Source organism: Camelina sativa, chromosome 17 (genome assembly GCF_000633955.1).
Source record: "Camelina sativa cultivar DH55 chromosome 17, Cs, whole genome shotgun sequence".
NCBI classification, from domain to species: domain Eukaryota; kingdom Viridiplantae; phylum Streptophyta; class Magnoliopsida; order Brassicales; family Brassicaceae; genus Camelina; species Camelina sativa.
In genome coordinates, this window is record NC_025701.1 from 14,234,781 (window position 1) to 14,250,412 (window position 15,632).

General features: G+C 33.5%; 2 protein-coding genes across 3 annotated transcripts; both read right to left on the reverse strand.

The window, feature by feature from the left end:
* On the reverse strand, window positions 296–2,016 carry LOC104757167 (non-classical arabinogalactan protein 31-like). The gene is made up of 2 exons (XM_010479894.2): window positions 1,319–2,016; window positions 296–862 (listed from the first exon to the last, which is right to left on the reverse strand). The coding sequence occupies exons 1-2, from the start codon at window positions 1,983–1,985 to the stop codon at window positions 552–554; spliced, it is 978 nt and encodes a 325-aa protein (XP_010478196.1). The 5' UTR covers window positions 1,986–2,016; the 3' UTR covers window positions 296–551.
* Window positions 10,727–13,428, reverse strand: LOC104757168 (B3 domain-containing transcription factor LEC2-like). Of its 2 annotated transcripts, none has more exons than XM_019239267.1 (6): window positions 12,963–13,428; window positions 12,780–12,854; window positions 11,932–12,032; window positions 11,771–11,817; window positions 11,568–11,641; window positions 10,727–11,251 (listed from the first exon to the last, which is right to left on the reverse strand). In XM_019239267.1, exons 1-6 carry the CDS (start codon window positions 13,407–13,409, stop codon window positions 10,970–10,972), a joined length of 1,026 nt encoding a protein of 341 aa, XP_019094812.1. In that variant the 5' UTR covers window positions 13,410–13,428; the 3' UTR covers window positions 10,727–10,969. The 2 variants fall into 2 exon arrangements, with proteins under 2 accessions (XP_019094812.1, XP_010478197.1); XM_010479895.2 differs by having other exon boundaries at window positions 10,727–11,269.

Below are 15,632 nucleotides of genomic sequence, written 5' to 3' on the forward strand. Positions count from 1 at the left end.
CCTTTCTTAGTAATCATTTTTTTTTTTTTTTTGGTCTGCATCATAATTTTTCTTATCTTTTTTTATTTGATCCAAGTTGAAAAGAACAAAAAAATACAGTACAAGCTATTCATTAAGTACAAGCAATAGTAGTATAAAACTGTATCGTTAAACTAGCGCCTGGACGCTTTCATTTATTGGCTATTAACTAATTTTTCTCTTTGTTCATTCAATGTGTTATGTTATCTAGTGGAATCATTTCACTCTAGTCATTCACTCATTTGCAAGCTTGAATAAAATCGAAAAATAAATCATCTGTAAAAGCTAGTAGTACTATTTTATTCAAACGAAACTTAATCAAAGTCGCTTAAAAAGAGAGAGAGAGAATACATCATAATTAAAATCCAAGCATTTTTAACTTAAGAAAAAAACTAGCTAACATTAAAATTCCAACGCACATAACTCTCTCCCTCTCTCTCTCACTCACTCACTCTTACACTCTTCTTGAACACGAGATTAATCTTAACACAAACACGACGACGTAATCAAGAAAGTAACCAGAGGGTTCATCTTCATTTGGGGCAAGCCGGGTTAAAGGCAAATGGACCGACGTTAAAGATACCGTAGGGCAGCTTGTTGATCACCACCGTGGATTTTCCTGGGCTTCTCTCAGGCTTGAGCACAGCGCCGACATCTCCACCGAAGAGCTTGGAGACTTTGTTGCACTTGTAGTCCTTTGATTTCACCAAATACACACGGCATCCTCTGAAACCGTAGTTAGTCACCGTCTTCGGAGCCAACAAAAAGAAGTATCCGTTCTTGTCTGTTGTCGCCTCCGAGATTATGTTCTTCTTGCTCTTGCACACTAGTCTCACAGTAGCACCTGCACGAACCATAAAGAAATAAAATATAATTAATACACGTTAGATCTGTTTTTTGAACTAATGGGAATAGTAATATGCTTTTGGGAAGTAGTGAAATTTATGGGCCAGACTGTAAAAAACAGTGACTGATGAGTGCAGAAGTGTACATAGTCACTCTCTTTTATTTTTTTTACCTCTTTTCGAAACATTGACTAGTTACGTACCAAAAGGTCCCACTTGTAACGTTTTGAAATTTTGAATTATTATTATCGAAGTGTGCGTCATGATTTTTGGTATGAAATACTTATTATTCTATAGACAAATATACGTATACAGTACTGAATGAATAAATGCGTACGTATTATTCTATAGGCAGGTCGAGTTGTTTACAAGACTACTATTACTGAGGTATTTATGAGTGTATGAAATAATTAACGAAAGTGAAAGAAGTAATAAATAAAGAAAATGGTTCAAACCTTCGACTGGTTTAGCGCCTGTGAGTGAGTCGAACGCAGCGTATTTGCAGCTTTTGCAGAAGACTGTACCACGAACGGCGACTAGGCTACGGTTGAACTTAGGCGGGTAAACCGGCGGCATAACCGGTGGCTTAGCGGGAGGAGAAACAGGTGGCTTAACCGGGGGCTTAGTTGGTGGCTTCACTGGAGCTTTGGTGGGAGGGTAAACCGGGGGCTTGACCGGAGGTTTGGCTGGTGGGGAAACTGGTGGCTTAACCGGGGCTTTAGTTGGGGGTTTAACCGGAGCTTTGGTGGGAGGGTACACCGGGGGCTTAACTGGAGGTTTGGTTGGCGGGGAAACTGGTGGCTTAACCGGAGCTTTGGTTGGGGGCTTAACTGGAGCTTTGGTGGGAGGGTAAACTGGGGGCTTAACCGGAGCTTTGGCTGGTGGAGACACTGGTGCCTTAACCGGGGGTTTAACAGGTGATTTGGCCGGTGGATGAGGATGTGGGTGAGGGTGGTGGTGATGTGGAGGGTGTGGGTGATGGTGACCGTGGTGGTAAGGAGCCGGCGCAGGAGCTAGAGAAGGGGTTTGAGACACATGGTTCACTTCTTCAGTGAAAGCAGAGGAAGTGAAGCACCAAAGTGCTACAAGACTCACTAGTACACTCTTAGCTACGAACCCCATTTTTTTGTTTGGTTAGTGATATGATTTGTGATTATGAAATGGGTCTATATATAATATAGGAGAGAGGGTTCACGCTTCTAGTGTCATGAAATAACTCTTTATTTTTTTNTTTTTTTTTTTTTTTTTTTTTGTAAATAGTAAATCAAAAATGATCGAAATGAGTTACTCCGTTATTAGTTACTTTTTAACTACCACATTAGCCACTCTTCTTACATTTTACTACTCGTTTTTTTTTTGTTACTCTTTTTTCTACTATACACTCTAGATGAAAACTTTATTTATTTTTGTCAAAGTAAGATGAATCATTAAATATCGATTCATAAACTTTTTAATTATGTCCACAAATAAAGTTTCTTAGCTCACCGCTGAAACCAATGTGTTAAATCTTGACCCATCTAGTAAATATTTAGAATAAAAGACTCGGTGTGAGATTTAGATCGTCGATGTCAAGTTGCAGTATTTGTTTCTCGATTATTCTGGTTAGAAATATATAACTCTCTCTGTATTAGAATAGATGATGTTTTAATTTTTTTTTTTTTGTATCACAAAAGATTATTTTATTTAGTTTATTTAATACATTTTTTATTTTTAAAACCAAATAACTATTTAATATTTTTACTTTTACAATACATAATTCAATTCAATATATGGAATGACAAGAACAAAATAACTTCACTATTTCTTTGTTTGTTAAAGGATCTCGATATATAACTTTACTACTATCACTGGTGATCCATCTAAACAGAACATTATTTAGATACTTTAACAAAAGTAATATATTGGAAGAGTATAAAATTTAGAGAAATTGTTTTATAGCGCGAATCATTGTAATGTTGAATATGAATTTCCATTATAATTTGTTTTGCGTCCTTTTTGTTTTGACATGATATCAAAGAAAGCACTTTTGTTTTTGACATGATGATATCAAAGCAATTACATGCAAAAGTTTTTGATAATTTATATGTGTGGATTTAGGAAAATCAAAGTATTGATAGCTATTTTAGTTGCAGAACCATAGTCTAAGAAACTACCAACTTATACGATAATATCATATTAGCGGGAGATGTGTTTCATGTATGATCGAGTAAAAATTTCTGATATTTAAGCATCAGAAATGTACTTTATAATGGGTTTTGTCAAACAAAAAACAAACTCTGTTTTGAAAGTAGTAGAACATTTGATTGGAGTGCATTGTTGCACAGATTAAGCCACCCTTCTACAAAAGGTATTTTGCAAATGTCCTACCAAACATGAAATCTTTAACTATATATTTTTATACGTAAGTAGCCTCGAAGTGAGTTTGCCATTAGTTACATTAATTGTGATGAATGCATGGAAACCACATTTTATGAAAATCTGATGTTGTTTTAACTAATTTCTCACAATATATCGCTGATCGGCTGATGACATCTTTTGGAGACTTTGACCGTAATTGCTGCGTTACGTTGCACATGTTCCCCAATTGCTTAAAATAGATTTTTTTTTTTTGTATCATACATCAAAATTTGATCAGGTAACTCCAAAAGTCCTACGCAGGCAACTAGCTAGGATCAGTTGCCGATAAACATGATAATAAGTAATACTCTAAGACAACTCTATAATACAAATATCACCATGCTCGAATTTAAATCCATTATTATTGAGAAACTTTTTCTCCAATAGTTAAAACTTAAAACTGTTACGTTTAGATATTTTTCCTTTACCTGTCGTTTTGTTTGAATTGTTTTTGTTCTTTTCTGTGTTAAATAAATGTTAAATGTCTAAAGCGATTCACGAAAAAGGTCCAAACCCACCATTTCTTTCTACAATGATCAATAATATTCACGAACGGGGGTAACTTGAATTATTAACGTTGCGGGATAACTATGTTTTGTCCGGATAGAGACATGTCATGTTACATTTTCGCGTTACCTGCAAAAGTATGGGAAATATGATAGACCCACCCTATCATTATTATTATTATTTTTTTTTTCAAATTAAAACCTATCTTTGGATGCTTTTGTCTAACGTTTCGCTATAGATCATATAACACAATTATGAGCCATAATTGTTTAAATGTTTAAATCGGAAAACGCGAAGATGTGTATCATTACGTTTACAATGTAGACTAATTAATCATTCTTGTCGTTGGAATGATTCTCTTTGCTTTTATGATTTTACTGAATTTAATAAAAACAATAAGTATATACGTCCGAAAAAGTATGCATCGTGAACTTACCACATTTTCCTCCAAAAAATATGGCTACTTTCGTGCTAGTCTTTGTTCTTATATTTTTCATCAGTGTATAGGATAGTATCATAGTGTTATAGTTAGGTTTATCAATGTCCGACATGATTGTCGGATCTTTACAACATCAACGAAGGGTTAAGTTCCACAGCAACACAATTACATATTCTAACAAAAATTATCAAACAATTTCCCATTGAGAATCTAGTAAGTTGATTGACAAAAAATTTGGAACCGGTTAAGCATAATATGAAGTATGCATGTGGCATTCAAGCTTGGTTTGCATCTAGGCAAACGATGGATAATCTTATTTGGGAGTTGTTTTTAAGAAGTTTTTTTTGAAACAATTTTCACAGCTAAACACGCCCTACAACCAGCCACAACAACAAAACAACTTTGAAATTAAACCGATAGAGAAACATAAACAAACAGCTTTGAAGATTGAACCACATAACGAAAACTAACTGTCCATTTACAATCTCCACCGTTGAAAAGCAAGCTTTAAATATCCCGGAGCTGCCCACAAAGTTTTGTGACGATCAAATTCAAAGTGCGATGAACGATCACAACTCACAAGTTCACAGCCCATATATACACACTTGTGAACGTTCATACATTGTTTCATAGTCCACACATAACATATCTATCTTAACATTTTTGAAGTACATTTTTGTGTCATCCTCTCTTATCTTTGTATCCAAACAAGTTCCAACTAAATTCTCTACAATCTTTACAACCAAACAAAATCATTTCCGTATTTGATAATATTAATTTCTTAAAATCTATCTACCTAATTTAAAGCAATATGTTATAATAAAATAGAATTCTCCTTTCACTTTTATTTAATCTTACATTTAATTATTTGAATTACTATTTAATATATAAAGTTAATAAAATTTTAGATTTTTTTCAGCATATGATGTGATTTGAATTTTTATAAACGGATATATATTTAAAAAATTGTTTTAGGATTTTTGTAACCAAACAAGTATTTCCAAATATATATTATTTTACATTTGAGTTATTTTAATATATAATGAATATTTACAATTAAAATTTAAAATAACACGCAATAAAATTATATTGTGCGAATGATTTGGATCAATATGAATATAAATTTAGTTATCATTAATTTCGTGTTACACAAATAGTTTATCATTTCATTATTTTGCTAACATTATCAATATTAGAATATTAGATATGTTAAATTGAGAACAAATTATTTTGCGGTAAACTGTGGGTTAAATCCTATAATTAACAGTCAAACTGTTAATTTCTTTAGAATGCACGGGGTTATTGATTTATGAAACAAACAAAAAAAATAAAAGAAATGGACTCGTGGTGTACCACGGGTAAATTCTAGTACTATTACATTGCACATTTAATGTCTAAATCGAAATTCCACGCTTCCTACGTTTTTATGTTTAGGAGCTTGAGTACTTGGGAGTTGGAATCCATTATAATTTAATGAGACTATGATTTGAAAAATGGGGTAATAGTTAATAAAATTTTAATATCAATGTCAATAAATTCACCCACTCGGAGTAGTACTATTTTTTTTAAAAAATAAGGTTAGTTAGTCATTTATATTCCTAAGTTATACTAACAGTTATGCTTGTGTAAATTTGTATACTTACAAGACTAACGAGGTTATATATTTATGTAGGAGGTTTAAGAATGACGATTTCAATCCAAATGTGTAATTTTTTGAATTTAGAAATTTTACTTTCTCCTAATTTATACTAGTATTAATCTAAAAAAGTAGTACTTTTTTTTGGTTGTATTAATATCCAAGCGCTATAAATGTAGAATTATTTTATGGTTTGTTGTGCATAGATCTAGATGTCAACTATTACGACCGAATAACATTTAGTCAACTAGGAGAAGGATCCTATCTATTACGTAGTAATTAGTGAAACAAGCTCACGTAGTCACGTGAAATTCTGCAATCATCCTTCGGAGCAAAGCGAGGAGCCTATCCCGGAGAACACCAACGATATGCATGGGATTTTTCATTTTAGTGCGATCGTGTTATATCCAAGATCTATAGCGTAAGTCCAATGAGAGAGAAAAAAAAAGGAGTCAAATCGTAACTTGGTATGCATTCTGGTCTTCTACTCACTTGCATATGGGTATTTGACTACCTATACATGTAATGTCATAAACCATATCAAATTTGACTGATAAGTATTATTAATATGAAAGTTGTTTGTCATGTGAAATTGATTGTAATCAAGAAACTATATAAATATTTTGACTGTACAATTTATTTATAAATAGTATTGAATACCGATCGAGTGTTACTGTGGTTACAACTTACAAGTATACAATACATGTTGCATGAGAGATTTTATCTCTATTTTTGGGTTTCTATAAGGTTCGGTATTCTCATTAACTGGGTAATGGGTTTCTCCGACAGAGTGACAGGGCTAACTGTCCCAGGTTGGTTGGTTTGGAGTATTAAGTAACTAATTTGGGCTATGTAATTAGAGACTATGGGCTATGGTTTAAAGAGCTCCGCTGTACATTCAGTTTTGACAGTACAGTGGTAATAGACTAATAGTTTTGGGCTTCGACTAGAATTTAGGCTAGGGTTAGAGCGTCGGACTAACAAAGTCTAGGTTTAGGGTTAGTGTTAGGGAGTCAAGTTTGAGTAATTAGGCCGAATAACTTATCTTAGTTTTCTAATTGTGGAAAATAAATTTTCTCTTACTTTTTGTTTTGTCTAATCGTTAAAAAATGCTATTAGAATTACTGACTTCTATATGTGCATCATCCTTCTGAAAACTTGTACGTGACACTCTCTTTTCATCGCGTGCAAGGCAAGACAAAAGTTTATTATCAAAACAGGCACTCCAAGAAATCAATCTTCAGATTTAGGCATCACACATCGGGAGGCATGAAAAAAAGTCAATATCACATTGTAGTAGACATATTTACCCTTCAACAAAGCAGACTGGATATTTAGATGCGAACTAAACTGTTGATGACATATTTACCTTTCGAAGTTTTGGCAGGATAAATAATTAGATGAAAACTAGACGATGTCATGACAATTAGGTATGAGATTTGGTTAAAAGAATATAATTTGGCACAAATTATTTTTTATCTGTTTTATTCCACCAAATGAAAATTCACCAAAACTTAAAGAAAATAGTTGTTATTTGCTTTCAGTATTTAAAAGTTTATGAACAAATATTATTAGAGCTTTGAAGTGTGTTTTTCTTCTTGTAATCATGAATATCTTCTGATCCACTATAATATTGATTTTGTGAAACTTCCTCCAAGACGTAGCTCCAAACTATTTGATCCGTCAACGTCCATCTCCCCCATATTATTCGAATGTATCTTAAGAAATCAGCTGAAACAAAGAAGATTATAAGAGTACCAAGCTGAGGAAGGAAGCAAACAACTCCCCATGAAAATGAGATTACTGTATTGTCATACCTTTAGAGGACGATGAAGAGAGTTTAACATTTGTTTAACCTACACATCTTTATAATGCTTGTTATATAACTAAGTTGACAACTTTAACATGCATCAGATGTTGGAGATATCTCAATTTTTTTGTCCATCTAGGCGAGATAATGTATGTTCATGTTTCTGGGTGTTGGTGTTCAAAACTATATACCCTAAAGCCAAGATGGTTGAATGAACCCAAGGGAAACCAATTTAAAGATGGGTTGTGTTCAAAACTATAACCTAAAGGCAAGAGGATGACTAAACCCAAGGGGAAACCAATTCAACTTTGCTGTAGTGTTCAAAAATATACCATAAAGCCATGATAGATAACTGAACCCAAGGGGAAACCAAATTAACCTTGCGGTTGTGTTCAAAACTACACCTTAAAACGAAGACAGATGACTAAACCCAAAGGGAAACCACACTAGCATTGATAAAAATACGTATTGCCAAATATTTCCTTACCTTCATATAAAGAGTTTGATTCCTCAGCGATTGTTGAAACTGAAACGAGTAAGGAATACAAGTAAAGAGAGCGTGAATCACAACACAAAAATTCACGAAACTGCACAAAAAAGTACCAACTAATTATGAAACTGGAGTTTGGTGATTTCAATCAAACAAGAAATGGATAAACATGGGGCTTCAAGCTTCCTCTTCGATTCCAAGTGCCGAATCAGGCGAGCAGAAAGGCGGGTGACATAGCCGATTACAGACATGGAGTCAGTGGCGGATCCAGAAAACAAATCAGTATGGGCACATTTTTCAATTAACAATTTCAAAATTTATATAACAAAAATTAATGAAAATAATTTCTAATTACTTTTAATATATTAAAATAATAAAATCAGAATAGACACAAACTTATTTTGGGTTCTAAATATATTTAATTACATATATCATATAATATAATTTATTTGCTAAGTTACAAATCATAACACATGTAATTTTTTTTTAAGTATAATTGACATTTATAAAATATCACATAAATCCAAACTCTATGAAATAAACTACAAAAGAGATAATAAAATGTTTACTTAGTTACTCATTTTACTAACATTTTTATAATTCAAATGTAATCTTTACAGTTTAAAAATAATAATTTGTTTCAAAAGTCAAAATGGAATTACAATGACTAAAATAAAAGTATAAAACTAACATTTATTTGAGAAACTATAAAAGTGTAAATGGAATAAGGAAATTGCCCTCAAGGCTCAATCAGAGAAATAAAAATATGTTAGAACTTAGAAAAGACACTAAAAAAGACCAAAATAGAACAATAAAAGTATATGAGAAAAAATAGAAAACAGAACAATAAAAGGAAAAATAAATGAAGACAGCAGAAAAAAAGTTTTAAAATTGGGCATCGAACAAGACACCCGAAACTTAGGGTGGGGCACAACGTAACCAAACGAGCTACAAGATCATAATAACCACTACTCACTTAGACAAAATTTAACTTAGTACGTGCCCCACCCTATGACACTGTAGATCCGCCCCTGCATGGAGTCGTCTATGACGACGGCTGAAAGAGCTTGTATGAGTAGCTGAAACTTTCTGTAGAGCATGTAAACGTGATTTCGAGGGTTTTTTAATGGTTGGATTGGCCATTTGTAACTGCGGTAGACGAGATCTGATCCTCGTTGTCACCATCAGAATTGCGATTTGGAGTTGGGCTGAAGGATGGAGAATGGAGAAATGGGGAAAAGGATAGAACTGAACGAGCGGTTCAGATTAGGCGTAGACTTATTAATTGTCTTAATTGTTTATTACTTTATCGTAATGAAACTAATGTAACTGTGCAGTTTGGGAGATTCATTTGTAGAGGCAAGAGTTACTGTAACAATTATAGGGACAACAACGTCATTGTACATGGGAGGAGTACCTATATTCGAAGATGAGTACCCACAATACCTAAATTCGAAAATTAGTTTGTTGTCGTTGCTCTTTTTGTAAATAACTCGCAAGACAATCTTTCCAAGTAACATATTTTTTAACCAAAAAGTACTTCCAAGTACAGAAATAATTAACTATACACAGTCTAATTTGACAATAGTAACATATTATTGACAAAACATATCATTCAATTTTTGTTTTTGATCATTTTCCGAAGCTTCCTAGTTCCCACACAAGCTTGTGATTTTTTTTCTCTTTCATATATAGCTAACGGTACAAATTAGCTCTGAAAAAAATATACATATTTAAATTTAATGAATCAGTGGAGTTGCGCCATGATTGTTTTGTTGTGGTCTAATGAGCCGGTTCTAAGTATATTTATGTTTAAAGCCAAATTTTTTTTTGAACCCATTAACAAAAAAAGACTCAAAACGGTTCATGAAAAGTTCAAATTGTGAACTTCTTTCGTTTATAAACTCGGGTTGACCATCACAAACTCTTTTCTAAAATTGATGCTCATTATAAATTTATAACATATGTATAATTATGTCTAAAACACCTGCTTCATTGGCTTTAGCCCAAAACGGAGCATGGCAAAATCGTCTATCCGATAACTCTCCGCTTATGAGTTAGTTTTTGGATTAAGTTAATCAGTACCCATGATTGGTCCAACAAATTTCCCTCAAAAACAGTTTTCCACCGGTGTGACATGCATGTACGCTTCTTTTGATGTGGTATTTCCGAAATCTTAGATTTGCGCGGTTCTGTTTGAACCGTTTCGTCCCACCCACACAGGGCCGGCCCGACACTGTGGGCCGCCTAAAGCCAAAAAAAAATTTATGCCCATAAATACAAAAATTTAGACTAATGTTACACCATAGACTCGAACACACTACATGAGGAAACACAAAATCTGGAATAACCGCTGCACTATTAAGAGTTTTTGCAATATTGATGCCCTTAAAATTTATATAATAATTTAGCGCCTAAAGCCCTTGCATGACGGGCTTTAGGTCAGGACCGGGCCTCCCACATCACAGGAAGACTTATTAGAGTACAAAATGTCCCATGCATGTCCTTTGTCAACAAATATTTTATCATATATACAGTTATTTGGTAAATCTCAAAATTTGATATAAAAAAACATATCTCCAACAAATAAAATGAAAATTGTTTGCTAAAAAGATGTTAAAATATCTTCCGGCTTATAAAACTCAAAACGAATCTTTAGTAAATTACATTATGAACATAAATGATAATTTCTCTTAATTAAAAAACTCTCAAATGGGGGTAAATCTCAGATGATGAAATATACTATCTTCTTTTCTTTTAATCTCTCTTCTTTGTATAGCCCAAGGTCCATTTTCACAAGGGGGTACCTATATGAACTTCCACTACATCACCACACAATGTCGTCAAAGCTCACTTGATCATCGAGTGAACCCACGTGCGCATAATCCACAGATAGCAACGAGGACGCGGCTTGATAATGCTGATGGTCAACGGTGAGGCCCATGAGATCGTTAGGGTTGGGATAGTGATCGTTTAGATTTCCGATGAGCATTGCAATAGAAGCTTCTTCTTCGTCTCCTGGCATGAAATCATACATTATCTCTTCGTAGTGGTTCCTCTCGTTCACTTCCATCGACTTAGCTCCTCTTCCTCCATTTTGTCTTCCCGGCTTTGTAACGGCGAAGTACTTTAATAAGAAAAAGTGAATAGATATTGTACACACAAATCATAAGTCATAACCAAACCAAATCAACCCAAAAAAAGAAAATTATAAACTCGATGTAACTTCATGTTATCATTGACAGGAAAAGGCCAATAAAAGGGCAGTGAAGTTTTTGTCTGTATGCTTAACAAACTAAATTCAATGACTACTTTTCAGATTTCCAATTTCAGTCTACTAATTAATAAATTTTCAACTTATTTTTGTCTTTTTATAATAATAATTAAAAATATAGGGGAAAGGGAGTTAACAAGAGAGAACTCACGAGATTCTTGCTTTCGTCCTCGTATATTGTTAAAGTATCTCCTGACTCTACTCCATTTTGCCTCACAAATTCTCCTTTAGTTATGACCACAAAAAAATAAAATAAAAAATCCATACAAGTAAAAGAGTAGTTTACTAGTTTTACATGAATTAATAGTACTATTATATACTTTTAAAATGATACTATTGAATTCCTTAATTTACCTGTGTTCTCGAGGACATACATTCTGCTCTTGTTATTGGACCAGAACCTATGGCATTAATAAAGCTTTAAGTCTTTCTTGTCGTAAAATTATTCCCTATTGATAAATAAAAACAACTCGAAATCTAACAAGAAGTCGTAACAAAAAAGTGATGAGACTAACTTGTATTTGAAAGACCAAGACTGCAAAGAGAAAACATCTCTCATCTCTAAAACGATTCCTTCTTTATCAGATAACTTCGGAAGCTTTCCTTCGGCTTCTCTCTGCAGTCCATAGCATATAGGCGTCTTTCTTACTTAGAAAAATAACAACGATCGATATGACCATTATCATTAAAATAACTTTAAATCAATGTTTAATTTAAAACCAAGATATGTAGAACCTTTTCCATGATGTTTTTTTTCACTTTCCCATGCCATATAATGGTTTCTCGAGGTAAACCATTTAATAGAATCCATTAAATAGGAAAGGCATATTGACGACTTTCCATTTTCTTCAACCCCGTAATTTAAAATAAACTCATTTTCACATCTTCATCTTAGTTAAATTTTAAATGGATAGCAAAAATTGTGTGTGATACATAAAATAAGTTCAATCTTAAACTAGTACTATAAAACTTTAAATTAATTCATATATACACTACATGCTAATGTTAAAATTCAAAATACAAAATTACGTACAGAAACCAAACTAATTTGATTCTATACTCATGTTTCATACTCATCTTGTTTTTCGGGTGATTACTTTTAAAGACGAAAAACTTATTATTGGTTAGACAAATACTACTATATTAGTATGAAAATGAAATGTGAAATAAATACTCAGTGAAATTGCAATGAGAGAATCTGAGGCCACAGTGATTTTTGTGCTATGTTCCACAAAATATTATTTATAAAATGGTGGTAGTCAAATCCTATAATGAAATGTTGAGTTATTTTGAAAACGAAGAAAAATAATGAAAACAAAACGAATAAATTTCTGAGTGAACTGAATTGAAAGAATTTACATACCTTTGGGAGAACTATCCTCCCAAGAGCCCCAACATCGCTGTTCTTCAAAAGCTTCACACACGAAACCCTAAGCTTCTACCACAACCAACAATCAATTTTTTTTTTATAAAAAAATTATCATAGAGACAAAATATAAACCCAAAACCGTATAAATTCAAAATTTTGGACCAGCAAAAACAAAACCTTGTTATCGAAAGTGGAGTGAGGGTAGAGATCTTTTCTCTCAGGGATCTGCACGTTATTTCTCATGTTAAGCATCATCACCTGTCTCTTTGACTCAACCACCTCATCTGGACTAGAATTAGGGCTAGAGTTGTTTCTTGATCTGATCATCGCGTTCTTCCTGTTGATCCTGGCCATCTTTGTCGGATCAAGAAACAATCCACCTCTCTCTGGTCTCAAACAAGGATTAGGATTACTAACCAAAGAACAGACCTCACTTCCGGGTTGCGAAACCGGGATCTGAGGAAAAGCATCGGACGAGTAAAGCGGCTGATGAGGATTCATCACGGCTGCCATCTGCTCCATCGGGTAAGAATACAAAAGGTGCGAGAGATTGTTGTTAGCATCCATAGCGAATTCTTGGACAGAGTTTGCGTTAGAAGAGGAAAAGGGAAAGAAGTTATCCATTTTTCCCGGGGAGAGAGAGAGATATGAATGTGGGGCAAGAGAGGTCGTTGGGGAGATTGATTAGGAGAGAGCGAGTGAAGGAGAGACAGATGTTGAAAAAAACACAAAAAGAAACGAGTCAAAATGTTGCAGATGGTTCGATGTTGCAGCTTATGGGGATACGCATCTCACCACTCACACAAGGAGAGAGATATGAATATATAAGGGCTAAGACATATACATACAGTCATACATATGTATATGTGGCGCCAGATTGTGTTTGAATGTATATAATGGTTTTTATGGCACAGAAGACCACGAGAAGCTCATTGGCTGTTTGTGTTGTTTTTTTTTCTGAGAGATAGAGAAGACTCTTTTTTATTTTATTTATGAGTTGCCTAGCTCTCATCCTCATATTTACTCTGTTAAAGGTAATCCTTAATCTAAAGAGTACTATTTAAGTTTTTTTTTTTTTTTTTTTTGTCGTGCACATTATTTAGTTCAAACATTGAAAAAATGAATCTTTGCAGCTTTAGTAATTGGTTTGATAGTTGGCATATTAAACTTTGAGGAAACTCAATTAACAACCATTCATGATTCGTCAAATATAAATTTACTCCCCAGTCCCCATTAATATTCTTGTGTCGCTTGTACATATTTCAGAAAACGGTTACTTATTATAATAACCTTAATTTAGAAAACTTTTGAATTCAAAGACGAAAAAGACAAATTCATTAATATTTACACATTAAAAGTTACGAAAACTTCATAAATTGTTACTCGTATTTTGTTGAAACTCAATTAATCGTCATAGGTATACCTTTTATAAACATACTTTGGCAAAAACTTTCTTTTCAATATATAAATACATACTAAGGGGGTTATTGGTTTGGGATTTAAAGAGAATTTTAATGACTTAAGAAGTTATGTAAAATATGTTGTTATTCAATCAAGACTTTTTAAAACTCTTTTAAAATTTGGTGTTATTAGTTGTGGATTTGCAAAAAGTTATCTAAAATCTTTATAAATATAGTGTTATTGGATTAGGAGTTTTATCAAGTCATTATAAATTTTATGTTATTCAAATATAACAAAAGAATCTTGGATTGTTAATGACTTCTACTATTATGTTATTGGTTTAGGATTTTATATTCTTTTCTTCATAAAAAAAGTCATGTAAACATTCTCATCAAATAGAAAGATTGTGGAATCATAGTCCATGACTTTTTGGGAGGCAGATAAGAAGAGCCATTGACGATGTCGCAAATTCCCTGCATATTCTCAGTATACAAAGTGTCCATTAATCTGATGTCAAACCGAAAACATAACAATTTTTTTAAACATCTAAAATGGGTTGAGAGTCCAATGATGATGTCATTTTACTAGGCTGAAATTGGAAGACACGTGACGGGAGAAAGAGAATGGGAGGTGTACAAAGTGTTGATCAACGAAGAAGACAGCTTACATGTCCCAATAAGCAAGATAGAGTAACAAAGGTGGAATATTTAATGGGTTGAGGGTAATTAATAAATAATAAAATTTCATCAGACTTCAGGATCATCAACTAACCTCAGACTCTATATTATGATGCAATGAGTATGTAGAAGATGATATGTGGTTATATCGTTATATATCCTATATGTTGATAAATTGAGATATTGTAACTATATAAAAGAACAAAAGTTGTAAATGAGTGTGTGAGTGGTTTGATAGAAAGAAGAACTAGAGAGAAAGAGAGAGAGAGAGATAAGAGGAGAAGAAGAGAAGAGTCGTGGTCGTTGGGAGTAGAGTAAAATAGAGAGAGAGAAAAGAGGAGAAGAAGAGAAGAGTCGTGGTGGTATTTTTATTGGCTGTCAACAATAACAAACAAAATACAGTACAAGTCGTCACAATGGCAACGTGAAGAAGACGACGAAGACGACACCAGTGAGGGAGAGAAGAGAAGCGAGTGAAACTCTCTGAATATGGACGCGTTTCCGACGGAGAACCAAGTGATCGGTGGCTACGACGAAGCCTTTCCGACGACGGGAGACACAAAGACAACGACGAAGTCGATTTGTGCCAGATTTGCCGATCGCCGGAGCTACCGAGACAACCTCTTGAGGTTCTCCATCAAGTATGTTCACCAACAATGTCTCCTTCTCTGACTCAATCGCCGTGGATACAAGCAATGGGAGGTTCTCAAACTTTGTTTTCTTACTTTAGGTTTCAGTGTTCAATAACGTTTAATCGATTTCGAACCAT